Genomic DNA, 18,734 nt, shown 5'->3' on the forward strand with positions numbered 1-18,734 from the left:
CCCCATCACTGCCCAGACAACCTGGCCAATGTTCGCAGAGGGATAAGGTGAAAGCTCCGACAAATTTCACTAACGTGGTGTTGGGGCAGGGGAATGGAGGAGAGCAGAGCCCTGCTGAGGGACAGGCTGCTCAACCGCTTTACGAGGCACTGGAGAATCCCCGCCGGGATGCTGCAGGCCCTGGGAAGCCCAGTCAGCACTTGCCTTTCTGCAAGGTGGGATGAAGCTTTTTGTGTTTGTCCCTGTGGGGACACTGACGGGCTACTAGTGGGGAAGGGATGGAGCAGACGAGGCCAAACCCAGGGTGGCTTTTGCCTTGTCCCCCCCAGCCCTGTCCCAGAAGGGCAGCGGTTGCTCCCAGGAGGTTCCTCACCCTCTTTCCTACATCAGCTTCACTAGTTGGGTCCCCAGCAAAATTTCCACCTTGCTGAACGCCCAAACCCCAGCTGCCAGCTCGTCTGTTTGGGGTTTATTTAATTGCTCCGGGGTGGTAACGATGGCCAGAGCATGGCACGGGTCCGCTTCCCCGGGGACTGGCCGTGAACCCCAAATCCATCCTCACCACCAGTCCTGCGTGTGGGGTATCGGGATGGGACAGAGCAACTTTTTTTTTTTTTGGTGCATCTAATTAAAACTGCGAACTTTTTTTTCCTTTCCCCTTTCCCCCGCCTCCCCCTTCCCCTTTGCCTCCCGCTCGCCTTCGGTTGTGTTTATCTGTGCCACGACTCCTGCCTGAATAATCTCCGGCTGCCCGGAGTTTGTCTGCAAACCTCAAGGTTCATTATCGGGGCGAGCAGGGCACGGCGAGGAGGGATGGCTCGTCCGGATGGCCGGCACCGTGCCGCATCTGCCCCATCGCTCCCCCTTCCCCTCCGCCCTGGTATGTGTGGGTGGGAAAAATTATTCCAGCTATTTCTTTTTATCGCTGGGAGCCGGGCTGAGCAGCAGATAGTTGTGTTTGTGTTAGATTGCTGGAGGATGGGGAGAAGTTGGGGTTTGGGGCAGTAGCCCCCCAAGTTAGGGTGTTCTCCAGAGTCTGGGGGGTCTGTGCCTGCAGGTCCCTGCCCTCTGTCTGGGAACACTGCAGGGTGGGAGGATGCTCAGGACAATTTGGGGGCACCAGTGGGGTGAAGGGATGCTCAGACTGGTTTGGGGACATTGCTGAGGAGTGGGAGGATGCTCAGACCAGTCTGGGGACACGGCTGGAGTGGAGGGACACCCCCCTGCATGGGGCAGCACCAGGGGCTGTTGAGATGTGCAGGCAGCGTCCCCCTCCTCGTCCCCATCCTCCCCCTCCCTGTCCCCATCCTCCCCTCCGTTTTCCCTTGGGAAGGAGAAAAGTGTCTTGCGTACTTGGCGTGAGAGCCTTGAGGGCGATGCTCCTGGCTCACAGTGACTGACAGCTGTCAATCACTGCTGCCTTGCCGCTCTGCCCTGGGCTGGATCTGAGCACCGGTGAGTTGCAGGCTTGGTGCAAAGCTGAGCTCCCACCCGCCTCCTCCATCTGGGTGCTGCCCCCCCCCCCGGGGTCCTCCCTCCCCGCCGCAGACAGGCCCTGCCTGGCGGGGCACCAGCGACCCCGCCATGCCGTCCCCTCCCCTTTCCGGAGGGGATATCTGCCCTCTGCATCGGCTCCAGGGGCCCCTTCGCTCCCTTTCCTCCCCACCCCAGCTTCCTGCCCCCCCCCAGTGCACCCCTACCCGCTGCCAGGCACCAGCCTGGGCAGAACCAGGGGGTCCCAGAAGCCCAACGAGCAGGGACAGAGCAGGGACAGGGGGTCCCTGGCACAGTCCTGGGGGAGCTGGGAAGTTTTCCTCCTTCCCATCCTCCCTGAGCACTTTCTGATGTTATTCCTAGTGCTTATTCCTGTCCCCCTCCCCATGGGCACAGCTCCCATTTATTTCCTGGGATGGGGACCCCCCTTGGGACAGGGTCCCTCTTGGGACAGGGACCCCCTCGGGGCCACATCCCAGTAGGACACAGCAACGCCCCGAACACAAATGTCCCATGGAGGCTTATCGGGACGCATCCTGCTGGGGCAGGGCACCCCAGTTTATGTGGGGCATAAAGGAAGGGCGATCCCCGGGCGACGTGTGGCACGGCCAGTGCCCGCCCTGGTGCCTGCCAGCTGTGCAGCACAGCTGGTGAGCGGGGTGCCCGGCCCTTTTGGGGTGCAGCACCTCCCAGGTGCCATCGCCCCCCTCCCCTCGCCCCCTCCCTGGCTGCCCCCCCGGGCGCTGGGAGGTGCCTGCTCTGCTCTCGGGGTAGGTCACAGCTCCTCCATTAACCAGGGGCAGGGTTCAGCCCGATAAAGATTTGCTTTTGTACTCTGTCAAAAAAAAAAAAAAAAAAATCAATAAATTGCAAGCGATGGGCAGGAGCGATAAAGGCAGAAATCTCCCCTTCGCTCCCACCCGCCCCCGGGGCAGTGGGGTTCGCCCCTGCACCCTAAAGCTGCGGGGGCAAAGCCGGCAGCAGCCGAGCTCTCCCGCAACCGTCCCCCCTCCATCTGCAGCAGCTCGGCCAGAGCAACCCCAGGCTGAGCCCAAGCAAGCGCAGCCCAGCAAGGCTCGAATTTAAACCCTCCTCGCTCCTTTGTCGTCCCCAAGGCTGCCCTGATTACTCGAGCACCCGGGACGGCAAAGCCGGGATAATCTCCTTAGCCCCTTTGGAGAGATTTCCCTTTGTGAGCGGAGGTGAAGAGTGGAGATGCTGCGTGTTCACAGCTTAAGACTCTTCCCAATCGGCTCCCTCCATCTTATCGGAGCGGTGCCATCACATCATTTCGCTAGTTGAGTTGTCAGGATTTATTCCTTCCGCCGCGCGCTCGCCGCTTCTAAAAACAGCAGCTGGGGCACACGGCGGGGCCGGGCCGGGGCTGCCGGGGGAGCCGGGGCTTCTCCAGCTCGGCTCTTCCCGGGTGGAAGCGGGAGAGCCACGGGAGCTTGTGGATCGATGGGTGGGTGGATGGATGGATGATGGATGGATCCATCCTCCCTCCCCCTTGGGGGTTCCCATGCCATGGGGACATCCCGCACACGCTGGGATGGCAGCAGGGACCACCAGTTCATCCCCATTCCCTCAGGCATCACCGGTGCTCCTTCGGGGGCCGTACCCGGCGCTGTGACCCCCCAGGGCCGGGCACAAAGTGCTGTATTAATAGGAGCGGCGCAGCGCAGCTGATGCTGGGATGCGGTCCCGTGACTCCCCGATAGCAGTATTTATCCAGATAGTATCCAGGCAGCTGCAAACACTCCGGGGACCTCCGAGCCTGGATCCCCGCCGAGGGGCAGAGCCGCTTCATTCGGATTCGATTTCAGTCATGCGGATACAGTTGGGGCGAGGGGATGCAGGAGCTGCTTGGGATGGGGTGGGTGGGTTTGCCGGGTCCAGCCGAGCACTCTCTGTCCTTCCCTCCTGCTCCCTCCCATAGGGAAAGCAAATGTGGGTGCGTGGATGCGGCTGCGCCTCCAGAGCACCCCGGAGCAAAGGCGGGCGGCCGCAGGAGCTGGCCTGGCTCGGTGCCGCTCCCAGTGGTACATCCTCGCCCGGCGGTGCTATTTATTTCTCCGGCTGTAAGGATGCTGTGGGTCACCTTGCATATGGGCTCTTGCAGAAGTTCCTCTTCATCACACCCTGGTCCTGCATTCACCCTGTGCCCGAGGAAGATGCAGCCATGTTGCACGGTGATGCCTCAGGCTTCGTCTCTCCCCATGTGCCCACCCGGGACCCCCAGGTCAGTGGGGAGTCGGGGTGCCAGCCATGCCTTCGCAGGCATTGATCGCCCGGTGCATGGCCATGGTGTGATGACGGGATTAATCTTTGCTCGCCGGCACAGCTCAGCCTATTTCTTTGAAATCTCTCGATGGGGAGATAAGCCGAGGCACAGTGTCGGGCGAGCAGGCGCTGTCGGCCCCAGGGAGCAGCCCCGGTGCCCCGTGTTTCAGCAGCGAGCAGAGCAGCAGGCTCTGTGCCGTGCCGAGCAGGTGCGCCCAGCTCGCCGGGGGCTTTTTTTCCCCTCCTTCCTTCCTTTCTGCCGCTTTTCTTTGTGACCTAAAGCAAACAGCTGGGTCCCTGCCCAATTTAGTTAATGATCTGGGAGATAAACCCTCCTGTGATAACGGTGGGGCACCGCCTGGCTGGGGACCGATGGCCAGATGAGATACCCGGGGTGGTGTTCACCTGCTGGGGGGATCCCGCAGGGAGGGCAGCCCCGGAGCAGGGCCCGGACTTTGCTCCTTGCTGGGGGTCACCTGGGGCACCCCACAGGCTGCCACCAGCTCTTCCCAACCTCCCCAGGTTGCAGTCAGGGTGATGTGGCCAAATGCAGCACCATCGGCGCGCAGGGATGGGGCTCGCTCCCCTCTGCGTGGTCCTCCCGGCGCGGGGACGCTCGCTTCGGGCTTTGTTCCCAAAGCGCGGACGACGTGAACACGCAGCACCTCCCAGTTTGCTCCATCCCGGCTCAGCGTCGTTTCCCCTGTGCCAGGGGAGAAACGCAGCGATGCCGCCGGTTTAATTTGGAAATCGCCTTTTTCCTCCTCTTTTTTTCTGGCTGTATCAATGTGGGTGCAGCCGGGCACCACAGGGCCCTCCAGCAGCATCCCTGGCCGGGCACAGGGACACCCACCCGGACACAGAACTGCTCAGCACCGCTGGTTTTCGGGGTGACACTGGGGGATTGGGCCGCCGGCCGGTGCCGTGGCCATCGGGCGCTGGCGGGGAGCAGGGCCGGCTCCAGCAACGCTATTTTTGTCCCCCTGTCTGGAACGGTTTTCTCTTTATCAGCGCCTGCGTGTTTTCTCTGCTGGGGATTGATACACAGAAGATGAAGTGCTCTGACATGGGAAGTGTCAGGCGAACGCTCTTATCTCGGAGACATGGTCTCCTGACCCAAACGCCACTGATTACCAGTGAGACGGGGGGAAGGGGGGGCAAAAAGGGGGGGGCACAGAGTGGGGGGAGGTGGCAGTTGGGCTCAGTTCCCCAAAAGCAGCCAGGCTATACGGGGTGGCAAAGCCAGAGGGGAGCCACCACCGTTGGGGCTCTCCTGGGGATTTGGGGGTTTGCTGTGCCCTCGACGGAGCTGGGGAGGGGCAGGGGTGAAGACCAGTGGCCGGGGGATACTGGGACCATAATGGAAGGACTGGAGGGAGCCCAGCATCCCAGCAGCATGCCGGGAGTCAGCCGGGAGCTGGGTGTTGGAAACACGGAGCAATGCGCACTGTGCAAGGGTCTGGATGCCCCGCTCAGCCCCGAGGCCCCGCTGATGGCCGCGTCCTGCCCGGCGGTTCCGCTCCCCGCCTGCCTCCCAGCTCCTTCACGGGAGGGACCGGCTGGGCAAGGGGCGGCTGCTGCCCCTCCTCTGCGTTAGTTCATGCCAGGGAATAAATCCCATGGGCTCCTCAAAAGCCCCAGCCCTCTGCCCTCCTCTTCCTCCTCCCTATCCTGAGACGGATGGCACAGGCAGGGGGATGCCAGGGATGCGGGGCAGGCAGAGCCAGCGCCGTGCTCGCTCCCAAAACCACTTCACTGGGGATGAAAACCCAGCTAGAAACAGAGCCGGGATCCCCGCAGCCGGGGCGGCTTTTCTGAGCGTGCCAGCACCGAGGGCTCCTGTCTCAAAGGCAGCGCGGCGCTGCGGGAAGGGGAGGGCAGGCAGCCCTGCCTGCACCCTGGCGGGGCAGAGGGGCTGCGGGCAGAGCGCATCTCCCTTCGCGGGCACGTGCCGGAGGCTGCGGCACGGAGACGGAGGGCGGCACGTGCCTAAGCACGGGGACCAGCCTGGTGACCCCCAAAGACCTCGGGGGCCTTTGACACCTTCGCAGACCTTTTCTCCAGCCCACCTCCGCGTGGGCGGCGGGTTTTGCCGAGGGGGTCCCCTGGGGCGCGCTCGGAGCCACGTCCCCGGCGGCACAGGGCCTTCTCGGTGGACAGAGGGGACCCACGGATGACAGCGGGACCCAGGCGATCGTGGGTGCCGCCAACCCCCGCTCACCACCCAGCCCTTCCAGTTGCTCACCTTAACTCACCCCAGTGCCGAGAGGATCCAGATGTCAGCCTGGCTAATAAACACATCAGATTTCAATCTCCGCAGCCATGGGATCGCTTTATCCTCCCCACGCTTCCAGCTCTGAAAGCAATTTTGCCTTCAAACGAGCGCAACCTCCTCCCCGTGCACGGGACCCGGGCGCTGGCCGCCTCTGCCACGATGCCCTCGAAGATCGGGGCTCTGGGCATGTGGCTTTAGGGGGGGCTCTTTCCAATGGCAGGGTCCTAGAGAAGTGACCCCGCCACTGCCCCCGAGCGCTCCAAGGTGCTGGGAGCCCTCCTGGACGCAGCTGGGTGCCCTGGGCACCCTGCCCTGCCAGTGGCTCGGTGGGTTGCTTGCTGTGTTTGAGGAGCATCTTGGTTTTTGGGGTGCAGCATGTGGCCCCTTCCCGCCACACAGCCGAGGGACAGCCAGCACACATCCATCTGCATATTGGTTACCTGCCATCTTATCTGCGCTCCGAAAGACAAAGGCACAGTTAAAACATTTTAGAGCAGCCTTCATAGTGTATTAACATGTTATCTAACCCATTAAACCAGAGGCTTATCAGATAATCAAAACCATTAAAGCCCTCAAGCTGCTGCGACTTTGGGTGCGGGGATGGGAAATGCTCCTTCCGCTCCGCCGCCGTGCCATGCCCGGACCCCCCGGCGAGCGGCTGGATCCCACCCACCCACCGCAGACACGCAGCCCCGGGGCACCCACCAGCGGCTCTCAGCTCCAAGTGGGTGCCCATATCCCCGGGGACCTGGGGCTGCCGCGGGCTGGGGTCCGGCTGGGGGGCATCGCGCTGATGCTGTGCCTGTCTCCCCGTAGATGAGCTGGAACTGGCCGTGCAGGAGGGGGAGAGGCGGGTGCGAACCCGCAGGAGCCTCCCTGAGGGCTTCTCCTGGGGACCCTTCCAGGGCAGCATCCACAGCGAGCCAGCATCTCCGGGGCACAGCGAGACGGTAAGGAGCAATGCTGCCGCGGGCTGCCGGGGACAGTGGCGGGGAAAGTCCTGAGGAAACAAGTTGTTTGGGGAGAGGCATTGGTTTGGGAGGGATTTTCCCTGCCTGAGCTCCTGACCCCCTGGGAATCGCATGGTTTGGGTGCCTGCCCTCCCTGCCATGCGCTGCCCATCACCCCGAGATCAGAGCATCGCAGGGGGACGGGATGCTGGCCATCCCCTCCTGCACATGGCTGCAGGTGAGCAGGCTGCTCAGTGGCATGTGCGTCCTCGCAGAGGAGATGGAATCTGGGTTTCCCACCCCAGTTTTGCTCCCAGGGAACTCCAGCTGTGCCTGGAAAGCGCCAGGGCTCTGCAGCCCGTGGCGGAGGGACGGGAGAGGAGGCCAGCGGGGCGGTGGCTGGCGGTGGCAGGAGCACGCCATCGGCCGCACGCTGCCGGGGCGAGCATCAGGGGTGGGGGGGGTGGGGGTGCACATGTCGGGGTGGGGGTGCACATGGGGTCTTGTAGGCGCTGGGTCCTCGCATCCCAGCCACATCCTCCCCCCTGCATCCCCCTCGGAGCCGCACTCGGGCAGCTCCAGCCCAGGGTCTTTGAGGCCGGAGAATCTCACTCAGGCTCCATCCCCACCTCCTCCTCCTCTCTCCCTCACTCTTTTTTCTTTTTTTCTCTTTTTTTTTTTTTTTTTTTAGCTCAGGCCCGTTTATCTTTGCCGAATTAAATCCTTGATTAACCCTTATCTGCCCAGTTTGGCTCCCTATCTCCTGGTTGGCGCCGTGTGTCCAGACACCCGGTACAGGATGATTGATTTCTTAAAGATATGCGCAGCTTTTTTCTGATACTTCATTTATTGTCTAAATATTTTTGCTCCCATTTCAGCAGCTCCCTTATCGAGCCCGGCTGATGATTCCCAGCCCTGCTCTCCTCCACTGCTCGCCTCCCTCCCTATCTCTGCTCGGGGAAGCGAGGAAGGAATTGCAGCCCCATCCCTGATACGGGATGTCGCCCTCGGGTCCCTTCGTCTTTGTTGCTGGTGGCAGGGCGGGGGGCGCAGGGGGTCTCCCCCAAATCCTGCCCAGCTCCGCTTTTCATCTCCGTGTGGGAGATTATCCCATCCTGGGGTTTTAGTGGGAACGCTGGGTGGCTTTAATGCCTCTGTGGCACAGAGCATCGTGTATGCCCATCGCTGTATTGATAGAGGAGGAGGAGGAAGATGCCTGCCTGCCCCCCCCCAGATAGTCCCACAGGGCTCCCCCAAACCAGAGTGCTCAGGAGGGTGTGCAAACCCACCAGCAGCACCAGCCTGGGGGTGCCAAGGGACTGTGGAGCCCCACGTGCTGGCTTATCCCCTGGCTGTCCCCCAATTCCATCCCTGCCCCACGTACCCCCCAGCCGCCCGGCCCCGGGGTGGTGCCCACGGCGGGGGGGAGGGACAGCAAGGGCACAGGGCTGTCCCGATAACGCCATCCCGGCGGATGCGGAACAGATAGGGTTTCCGATGGTTATCAGGCCGGTGCAGAGCGGAGACACTGACCTCTTTGTTCCAGGGAGAACAAGGAAGGGCTTGCCATGGGGGCTGGGGCTGCTGAGGGGAGCCAGGGCAGGCACCCTGGGGTGCTGGGAGCACCCTTGGGGTGCTGGGATCGCCCTGGGGTGCTGCAGGGCTTCTGGGCACCGCAGGGGCCTTTCTCCATTGGGGGGCACCTGTGGGTCCCCCCCCATGCATGGAGCAAATCTGCAAAAGCTCTGCAGAGACCCTCCTCTCCCTCCCATCCCCAGCACAGGACATGGAGGGTCCACCGGGGTCCCCGAGAGAGCTCAGCCCGTGTGCCACCAGCAGCACCCATCCTGCGTCCTGTGCAGGGGTGTCCCTAAGCCCCCAGCCCCATTTCCCACCCGCTCTCCGCAGGCGGGCGGGTTCCCGCAGCAGCAGCGCGCGGGTGCCGCGCGTGCACCCGCGGGACGTGCACGCGCGTGTGCAAGCGCGTGTGCGTGGGGTTTATCACGCTGACGGCACTCGGCTCCTGGCGGTGATAAGGCCTCAACCGGCTGCGACTGTCAGGCTGAGTTGGAGGGTTTAGAAATATTGGGACGAATAATTAGATTTCATATCGTTACCGCGGCAGCCATCAGAGGATCAGGCAGATTAATTCCCCCCCCTCCCTTTCTGCTCATTAATATTCATTAGAGATGTGGGAAGGCAGAGCCGGGCACCGGCTGAGCAGGGAGCGCTGTGGCCCCCCACTGCCAGACCCCCCACCCTGACCCCAGGGTGTTTTGGGGAGCGGTGCTCACCCCTCTCTCCCTGCCATCAGCAGAGCCCACCCGTGACGCTAGTGCTGGGGGATGAGAGCTGCTGGTTGTCCCGGCTGCCCCTCGTGCCCGGAGAGCCCGACGCCAACGCCGTCATCTACAGGAAGGGTTGGTACCGGTGCCGCGCGTCCCCGTGCCCGAGGGGGGGGGTCCCGGGGTGGGGGCATGGCTGCCCTGGCACTTGGGTGAGGGAGGGGGTGCTGCCACCAAGGGATGAGTCCCTGTCCCACATCCATCCCAGGACCAGCCGTGTCCCCAGCCTGCCCACCCGAGCCAGTGCCCATGGCCCCCCCACACCTACTGGGGCAGCGCCTGCTCCTCCGTGACCCACCGCCGGCCGTCCCTGGGGCTTGTGCCCTGTCTGGCTCTTGGGGGATAAGAGGAGGGTCCCAGCATGCAGCGGCTGGTGCAAATATTGCTGCAAGCGTTAGTGCATGCGGCTGGGGCAAGACTCAGTGCCGGGGTTGCTGCACGTACCCGTGTAAGACTCAGCGTGAGCGTTGGTGCAAGCGTTGGTGCAAGACTCGGCGTGAGCACTGGTGCAAGCATTACCGCGCGCGTTGGTGTAAGACTCGGCGCGAGCATCGGTGCGATACTCGGTGCAAGACTCTGTGCGAGCATGGGTGCGAGCATGGGTGCGAGCATGGGTGCGAGCATGGGCGCACGGCCGAGCGGGAGCCTCCTAGCAGGCAGGGCCGTGCCAGGCAGCGCTCAGGCGCAGGCAGACACCGCCATCTCCAGGCAAGCCGGAGCTCAGCCATGGCTGGGAGGGAGCACCAGGGCGCTGCCAGGGCAGCGGGGACAGGAGGGTGCAGAGCCATGCAGGCAGCAGCACAAGATGGGGGTCTGGGGTGGGGTGGGGGGGGGTCCATGCTGACCCCTGCCCACCCACCCCCACCCCCAGACAAAGCCCTGTGGTGCCGGACGACGCGTGCCCTGCAGGAGGACGAGGCCGTGTGCGCCTTCGTGGTGGCTGAGCCGCCGGCCATCCCCAACCACCACGTGGTGAAAGCGGAGCCCGGTGACTCGCCGTACCCGGCCGCGCTGCACTCGGACATCCAGCTGCTGCCGCAGCAAGCCGGCATGGCCGCCATCCTGGCCACCGCCGTGGTTAACAGTGAGTCCCCGGGGACGGAGAGCACGGCCGGGGTGGGGGGGGACACGGTGCAGCCCGCGGGGCCGGGACCATGCTGGCGTTCCTCAGCCCATCCCGCAAGTGATGTACGTCCCTTCCCCTCTGCAGAGGACGTCTTCCCGTGCAAGGATTGCGGGATCTGGTACCGAAGCGAGCGCAACCTGCAAGCCCACCTGATGTACTACTGTGCCAGCCGGCAGAGCGCCGGCTCGCCCGCCCTGGAGGAGAAGCCCAAGGAGACCTACCCTAACGAGCGCGTCTGCCCCTTCCCCCAGTGCAAGAAGAGCTGCCCCAGTGCCAGCTCCTTGGAGATCCACATGCGGAGCCACAGCGGTACGGCACGGCATGGCACGGCACGGCACGCTGCTGCAGCCGGGGGACACCGCGCCACATGCAAGGACCGCCCCAGGAGCGGCAGGGTGGAAGGGCAGGGATGTTGGGGGGCTGCAGGATGGTGACCAGTTAGATGAGATTCTTCCCCAGTTGGGCTACTGGTTTGGGACCACTCGCTTGTAGGTCTTCCCCGCATCTCAGCCCTTTAAAGTTGTAGGGGGCATACTGCTTCCTGCAGCCAGCACCCTCCCGGCCCGCATGGCCCCATGGGGTGTCCCTGTGGTCCCCGTCCCCCTTCCCTTGGCGCTGAGGAGTCCGCCTGTCTGTCTATCCTGCAGGAGAGCGGCCGTTCGTCTGCCTGATCTGCCTCTCTGCCTTCACCACAAAAGCCAACTGCGAGCGTCACCTGAAGGTACACACAGACACCCTGAACGGTGAGTGAGCGCTGCTCGGTGTCCCCACGGGGACCCCCTTGTCCCCTCCAGCACAGCCTGGGGATGGGGACCCGCTCCCCACGAGTCCCCTCCTCCCCTGCCGGGTGCCATCCTGCCCACTCAGCCCCGTGCCATGATCCCTGCAGGCGTCTGCCACAGCTGCGGCTTCATCTCCACCACGAGGGACATCCTCTACAGCCACTTGGTCACCAACCACATGATCTGCCAGCCGGGCTCCAAGGGAGAGGTGTACTCGCCAGGGCCAGCCCTGCCCGCTGCCAAACCCCTCGCCCCTGGTGGGTACCACGGGCTGCGGCTTGCAGGGGAACGCGTGCGGCCGCCCCGCGCAGAGCCTGGCATTGCCACGGAGGGCTGCGGCCCCCGAACGGCTCCAGGGAGGGAGGCAGGGGGACGGGGCGAGCATCCCCGCGCCAGGGATGTCGGGTAACGGCGGTGCCTCTCTCCCCTCGGCAGGGCTGAGCCAGACGAACAACGCGTCCCTGCGGAAGTGCAGCCTGCCGGCGTTCCTGCCGGAGGGGCTGCCGGCACTGCCGCAGCACGTGGTGCTGCACGGCCCCCTGCCCACCCCACCGCCCGGCTCCGATGCCGTGCCCCCCACCGCACCGCCCGCCTCACCCCCCGACACCAGGGCCGGCAAGCTCTCACCACCAGCCCAGCCACAGAACGGGGAAGGTCCATCCTCCTCATCCTCCTCCTCATCCTCCTCCTCCTCTGGCGAGACCGTCCGCATCAAGGAGGAGCCCGCCAGCAGCCCAGCGAGCAAGGCAGAGGCACCGAAAAGCGGCGGCCCCGGCGAGGGGGGCAGCAGCCCCGACGCCTGCTCCCGGACCTCATCCCCCCGCAGCCTGCCCTCGGCAAAGGTCAAGTCGGAGCTCGCCAGTCCCACGCCGGGCTCCAGCCCGGTGCCCAGTGAGCCGGGGACGGGCACAGCTGGTGGCACCGTCTTCCTACCCCAGTATGTGTTTGGCCACGAAGCCGCAGTGGTGCCGCAGGCGTCGGAGATCCTGGCGAAGATGTCGGAGCTGGTGCACAGCCGGCTGAAGCAGGGCCATGGCGGCGCGGTGCCACCCACCATCTACACCGGCACACCGGTGCCCAAGGGTGCCACGTGCTTCGAGTGCGAGATCACCTTCAACAACATCAACAACTACTACGTGCACAAGCGCCTCTACTGCTCCAGCCGGCACCTCGCCGAGGACAGCCCCCCCGGGGCTCGCAAGCTCAAAGCCCCCCCCGGGGCACCCAAGGGTCCTCCTGCCCCGGGGACACTAGTGTCCCCCCTGGTGGGTGACGGGCAGGGGACACCAGCGGGGGATGGGGACGCCAGCCAGGATGCCACACCGCCGGCTGCCCCGTCGGAGGTGAAAGCGGAGGAGGTGGGTGGCAAAGCAGGGTCCCCGGAGGCAGAGGCGGGGTCGGGGCGGTGCAGCGAGGACAGCCAGAGCCCCAGCAGCTCCGCGGGGGACGAGGGGGACGAGGACCCCAGCAAGACGCTGTGCGAGGCGTGCAACATCCGCTTCAGCCGCCACGAGACCTACGTGGTGCACAAGCGTTTCTACTGCGCCTCCCGCCACGACCCCCCCCTCCGCCGCCCCAGTGCCCCCAAAGTCCCCTTCCTGCCCCAGCCCCTCCGCACCCGCAAACGCCGCAAGCTCTACGAGATCCACGGGGCTGCTCACCGTGCTGCCGAACCCCCGCCGGCCCCCGAGCCCCCGCCAGCCCCCGACCCTCCAGGGGCTGCCCCCTCACCCCACTCCAGCCCGGATGCCGACGGTCCCATCGACCTGAGCAAGAAGCCACGGCGGCAGGGCGAACCGGCGCCGGCACCGCTGCTACCCTTGGCCGACTACCACGAATGCACCGCCTGCCGCATCAGCTTCAACAGCCTCGACAGCTACCTGGCCCACAAGAAATACCAGTGCCCGGCCACCCCGCTGCAACCCCGCACCCTCGAGCACCTCCAGAAGATGAAGGGGGCCATGCCTGCCCCCCTCAAGGGTCGGCGCAGCCCCGGCAGCCCCGGCGAGGGGGACCCTGAAGGACTGCGGGTGAGGGCGGCTCCAGCGGGGAGCCCCAGCATCCCCTACCCCTGTGCATCTGGGGTGGACTCGCTGCAGCGTCACCCCAAGGGTGCCCTGCCGCCCCCGGGGGCGAAGGGACCCCTCTCCGCTTGTCCCTACTGTCCCCTCAATGGGGCCGTCAAGGGCGACCTCCTCGAGCACTTCCGTAACGCCCACGGGCTCTTCATGGCCAAACCTTCGGCGGCCGGGCAGGGGCTCCCCGACGCCCCGGTGCCTGGTGCTGGCAGGACACCCGAGCCCCCTCTGCCCGCGGCGTCACCCCCCCGCCCACCTGCCCCTCGCCTTCACCGGGACAGTTTGAACGGCAAGGAAGGTCAGGACGGCAGCCCCCGACCCCCTGCCTCGCCCCGGCCCCCCGCTTCACCCGGAGCCCCCGAGGGACTGCGGGAAGGCACCCGCAAGCCCCCCACGCCCCCCACCTACACGGACAGGGGGGTGCAAACACCCCCGGCCAAGGCTGTGCCCAGCACCGTGCCCAATGGCAACCACAGGTACTGTCGCCTCTGCAACATCAAGTTCAGCAGCCTCTCCACCTTCATCGCCCACAAGAAGTATTACTGCTCCTCCCACGCTGCCGAGCACGTCAAGTAAAGCCCCCCTGACTGCCCCCCACCACTGCTCGGGGGGCTGCAGGGGCTGGGGGACCGGGAACCGATGGCCAGCACCCCCCTCTTGCAGGGGTCAGGATGATAGAGGACCCCCAGCAGGCTCTGCCGGGGCGGCTTCAGCATCGAGAGCCCCCCTCCAGTGTCCCCGGACTTCACCCTGGGTTGGGGGTCCCGTGCATCCCAGATGACCCTGCAGTGGGGAGTGTGGTGCTGGCGGGGACGGGGGGCCGGCCCCCCTCCAGCCCCTGGTGCATTTGCTGCCCCTACCTCTGCCCCTGCTGCAGCCAGGGCCAATGCTGCAGGGAAACTGAGGCAGGGGAAAGGTGCATGGTCCTGCCCCAGCCGGGGGGCTGCAGCGGGGCTCTGCCCCCAGGTAGACACTACAGGGATGGGGAGGGGGGCACGGCGTGGCTGGGTTTGGCCCCAGGCACCCTAGGAAGCGTGTGTGTGCCCCCCCGCTGTGGACCAGACCCTGCCGGGAGATGGCACTGAAGCCAAGGATGAAGCAACCCTGGGAACCGTGTGTAAAAGTGTGTACAGAAATAAATATGTCTAATAAAGCCAAGCTGCCACCTGCATGCAGGTGGGGGACACTGTGGGGGCTGGCATGGCCACCGTCACCCTGTGGGGTCAGGGGCATCAGGCTGGGGACAGGGACAGCCTGAAACAGTGGGGCAGAGCACGGCATCCCTGTGCTGTCCCTCACACCCATCAGTGACACCCACTTCACCCCAGGTGTCACACATCTGTGCCAGGCTGGGCTGCCGGCTGGTGGCTCGTTAACAATCAGGCTAATGAAGCCCCCAGAGCCACGGGTGGGCTGTGCTGCCCTGAGCCCAGCTCTGGTCTCTGCTGCGTTGGCTGTTCCCATGCTGGAGCCCCAGATCCCTGCAGTGGAGCCCCCAGGTGAGCATAGCTTAGGTCTCCTGTGGTGCATCACAGCTTCTCTTACCTCCCCAGAGCTTGCCCCAGTGCTTCCCAGTATAGCACAGGTACGTAGTGGGTCATTCCCTTCCCTCCCAGCTTGCCCAGTATGGCTAGCAGGGCTTGCACTTCAGCAAGCAGGTCTGGGCTCTCATTCTCTCCCCCTTCGCCATCAGGGAAGATTAGTATAACCCTGTGTCACCCTAGGCTGTGTTTTGTTGTCCCATATGATACCCCTGGAGCTGCAGGGCGGTTCCAATCCCCGTGGGCACAGCTGGGGCTGTGGTGGCTCCCCAGGGGACCCTGGGTGCTAAAACACACCCCCCACAGAAAGAGGGGTGCACCCTCCCCTCATCATAGCTTGCCTGCAGTGCCAGGAAGGGGTCTTGGCTCAGTACTGGGGGTGGGGGGCAAGCCCAACATGCCAGCCAGGGCACTGGGGTGACAGGGAGGAGGACAAAGGCAGCAGCTCCCTTGGGGAGCGCTTGCAACAGGTCCCCTCCTTGCACACTCTTGCACCACCACCCAGCACAGCCCTAACATGCCAAGTGGGGTAAGTGGCTGAGCCCCCCCCCCAAGCCTCCCACCCAGTGCAAGTGAGGTGAGACACAGCTAGAGTTACAGCTTTACTTAAATAAATATATTTACAGAGTAATAGATAATACAGAGAAGAGCTGGCCACATTCAGCCAGCACAATGCAAGGAGAGGCTGTACCAGGCATCACGGCAGCCCCAGGCATTGACCTAGTGGGGTGCTGAGACCCCCAAGGGATTGGGGGGAGTGATAGAAGAGGGGGGACAGGGCTCCCAACCCTCACTGCAACATCTTCCTGTGAGGCAGGGGTGGGAGGCTGCAGGGCAGGAGGCTCTGGAGCGGGGGGCTGCTCTCCACCTCCTTTGGCTCCTCCGTGGCATCCAGGAGCTGCTGCATGTAGCAGGAGGTGCCAAGCAGGACGTGGCCAGTGGCCTGCATGGTGAAGAGCGTCCAGCGCAGGGCTTCCCTGGGCAGAGAGGAAGGGGGTAAGTATCCCTTCTTGCACCCCACAGAAGCTAGGGGCAGCAGGGTTGGTCCCCCACCAAAGCATCCCCACTCCCGGAGCCCCCTCCAGCCCCCCAACACTCACTTCATCAGCCGCTTGGCCCCATAGCAGCGCAGGTCGTAGGACATGCTGTAGGTGCCATAGAGTGTGGCTTTGACATTGAGGCAGCCCAGGTCCCGCGGGTTGGTCTTATAGAGGTCGAAGGTGACGCAGGCAACATCGATCCTCCGAGGGGGCTTACGGGACAGGCTGAACTGGTAGCCAGGTGTCTAGGGGAGAGTGGGACTGGGTTACCCATCCTCCCAGTCCCACCTCACCCAGCATCCCTGATACCTCCCAGCCCAGCATCATCTCCCCACTGATCCCAGTAGGGGATGCAGATGGGACAAACCAGGCTCCCACCCCTCAGGGGTGTACTCACCTTGGAGGCAGCCCAGGTCTGCCCCTCGCTCAGGACCATCAGCACCGTGCCCTCTTCCAGCGTCCGGAAAAAAGACTCTGTCTCCACCGCGGTGCCATCCTCATCCAGCACCAGCGAGACGGGACCAGGGGCGAGGAAGGCACTCTGAGCCTGCAAGGGTGCTGTGGGTGAGCACGGATGGGGGCAGCCAGCCCACCACCCACCTGGGCAGATGGACAGCCCCCTGGCAGGCAGCCCGCCAGCCCCCAGCTCACCTGGTGCAGCAGCTCAGCGAGGCTCTGTGCCATGATGCCCTTGCGCAGGCTGCGGTCCCAGTTACAGACGCGGTAGGGTCTGGGCCGCGGGGCTGGGCTCGACAGCAGCTGCTGGGTCATGGAGGCACTTGCTGAGACACATCTGGGGAGGGATGGAGGGATTGGGTGTCCTGAGATCCACTGCCAGCCCCAGGCAGTGCCAGCCCCCCAAGCGTCAGTGGGGAGCAGCACATCCACTCAGGGAGCTGAGAGGTGCCAAAGCAGGGAGGGCTCTGATGTCCCCCACCCCAGGGACGGTGGCTCCCGGCACTTACTTGGAGACAGGGGCAGCCAGGCGCAGGCTCAGGGACTTGGCGTAATCCATCTTTGCAAGGAGCACGGTCCAGCCTGCTGGGGAAGAAGGATTCAGCCCTGAGCGAGAGCGGTCTTCAGCTCCTCTCCACCGTGGGAGACTCCTTCCCACCAGCACCTCCTGTCCTCAGCTCCAGAGCAGCGATGAGCCACCACCCCAGCACAGCTGCCTTTACGCAGGGGCTGTGCCTGCCCTTTGGCCGGGCTGACAGCGGCCGCCTGGTCAGAGTCTGCCTGCCAGCACAGCTCTTGCACAAAGCAGCATGTGGGAGACTGAGTCAGCACTGGAGCAAAGGTGAGACAGGGGCACAGGGCTACACCCTCACCCCGGCCCCTCAGGGGGGGGCAAGGAAGGCTTTGGGGAGTCAGGGGCACCCATAGGGGCAACCCTGTTGCTCCAGGGACTTCTCCAGCCAGGAGCATCCCCATCCCCATCCCCATCCCCATCCCCATCCCCATCCCCATCCCCATCCCCATCCCCATCCCCATCCCCATCCCCATCCCCATCCCCATCCCCATCCCCATCCCCATCCCCATCCCCATCCCCATCCCCATCCCCACTCACCCAGCAGACACCAACACCTCCACAGTAAATCATTCACCCTCAACCCCCACTGCATCCTATATACCTGTCACCCAAAGACTCCGCCCACCCAGCCCCGCCCCCTCCTGTCTGAGCCAATCACCTCCTGGCTTGCTGGTACAAGGGGTGGGGCCAGGGCAGTGGGCAGGGCCAGTGGTGGGGTGATGGAGTGTCCCCCAGCCCAGACCCACCAGCATCCCATGGGCTGCCCCCAGCGAGCCCCCTCCCAGTGCCCCCAGCAAGCAGCCTCCTGGGCATTTTGCACCTCCGGACACCACCCCTGCACCCCCCGGGGCTGATTTTGGCCCCAGGCTGGCGAGCTGGGAAAGACGAGGGGACCATTGGGTTGGTGCCTTGAGGTTGCCAAGGGGTGGTTGGAGCCGGCTGGCCGGAGGGAAAGGAGTGGCCACGGCTCCCAGGCGAGCTGCAGCAGAGTGGGGTGCCATGGGGTGCCCAGGGCGGGCTGGTGGCCCCGGGACCCTGGGGCTGGGGGGTGCTGCAAAGGATGCGGAGCCAGGGCCTGGGTCAGCCGGGCAGCAAAGGTGCAGAGCAGTCGGGGCATGTCATGGGCTGTGCAAGGAGACGCCGCAGGCTTCGGGATCCTGCAAAAGCAGCAGCCCCAAGGCAGGTCGGGTGGAGGACCAGGAGAGCGGACACGCACCCAGCATGGGCAGCAGCCCCCCGGGGAGGGAGAAGCCCAGGCAGACGGGACCACTGGCAAGGCAGCTCATTAACAGGGAGGGACGGGGCGCTGAGCAGGCAGGCAGCGACCTGCGGCCACTGGCCCTTGCTCCTGTTGGCGTTGGGGAGAGCCGGAGCAGCGCCCGCAGTGCCATCCAGGCTGGGTTGGGGGTGTGAAAGGGGCTGCCCGAGGGGTCTGCACCCCACGGCCATGAGCCATCACCTCCAGCGCGTTTGTGCGCACATGTGAGTGTGCATGTGTGCGGCATGCTTCTGTGTGTGCATATATACTCCTCCACGTGTGCAGGCACGTGTCCACGTGTGTGTGTCTACCCCCATGCATGTCCATATCCATTTGCATGTATCTGTACCTCTGTGTGTCTACATACATACATTTATGTGTACGTTCATGTGTATACGTGTTCATACATTTCTGCATGTGTGTACCTACAGAGGCACGTGTTAACGTGTGTGTATGCACATGTGCACGTCTCCGTGGGCCTGCGTGCAGGCGTGGCTAGCTGCATGTTCACATGCGCAGCTCCGTGAGCACA

At 64.4% G+C, this 18,734-nt stretch overlaps 2 protein-coding genes across 4 annotated transcripts in view; one reads left to right on the forward strand and one right to left on the reverse strand.

Moving 5' to 3' along the window:
* The window catches only part of ZFPM1 (zinc finger protein, FOG family member 1), a 33,581-nt gene extending 19,059 nt beyond the window's left edge, over window positions 1-14,522 (forward strand). The window contains exons 4-10 of one of the 2 annotated variants that reach the window (XM_064459738.1): window positions 6,869-7,002; window positions 9,317-9,422; window positions 10,219-10,431; window positions 10,558-10,782; window positions 11,121-11,216; window positions 11,363-11,512; window positions 11,691-14,522. In XM_064459738.1, coding sequence (XP_064315808.1) covers window positions 6,869-7,002; window positions 9,317-9,422; window positions 10,219-10,431; window positions 10,558-10,782; window positions 11,121-11,216; window positions 11,363-11,512; window positions 11,691-13,909 — 3,143 coding nt within the window. In that variant the 3' untranslated portion in view covers window positions 13,910-14,522. The remainder of the gene's footprint in view (window positions 1-6,868; window positions 7,003-9,316; window positions 9,423-10,218; window positions 10,432-10,557; window positions 10,783-11,120; window positions 11,217-11,362; window positions 11,513-11,690) is intronic. The other variant, XM_064459740.1, reaches the window with a different exon arrangement.
* A 941-nt stretch (window positions 14,523-15,463) lies between these two features.
* Window positions 15,464-17,500, reverse strand: CIDEC (cell death inducing DFFA like effector c). Of its 2 annotated transcripts, none has more exons than XM_064459741.1 (6): window positions 17,482-17,500; window positions 16,880-16,952; window positions 16,566-16,707; window positions 16,312-16,461; window positions 15,975-16,159; window positions 15,464-15,851 (listed from the first exon to the last, which is right to left on the reverse strand). In XM_064459741.1, the coding sequence occupies exons 2-6, from the start codon at window positions 16,927-16,929 to the stop codon at window positions 15,665-15,667; spliced, it is 714 nt and encodes a 237-aa protein (XP_064315811.1). In that variant the 5' UTR covers window positions 16,930-16,952; window positions 17,482-17,500; the 3' UTR covers window positions 15,464-15,664. The 2 variants fall into 2 exon arrangements, with proteins under 2 accessions (XP_064315811.1, XP_064315812.1); XM_064459742.1 differs by lacking the exon at window positions 17,482-17,500 and adding an exon at window positions 17,035-17,152.
* Between the last annotated feature and the right edge of the window lie 1,234 nt (window positions 17,501-18,734).

This window comes from Phalacrocorax carbo, chromosome 8 (genome assembly GCF_963921805.1).
Source record: "Phalacrocorax carbo chromosome 8, bPhaCar2.1, whole genome shotgun sequence".
In the NCBI taxonomy this organism is placed as follows: Eukaryota; Metazoa; Chordata; class Aves; order Suliformes; family Phalacrocoracidae; genus Phalacrocorax; species Phalacrocorax carbo.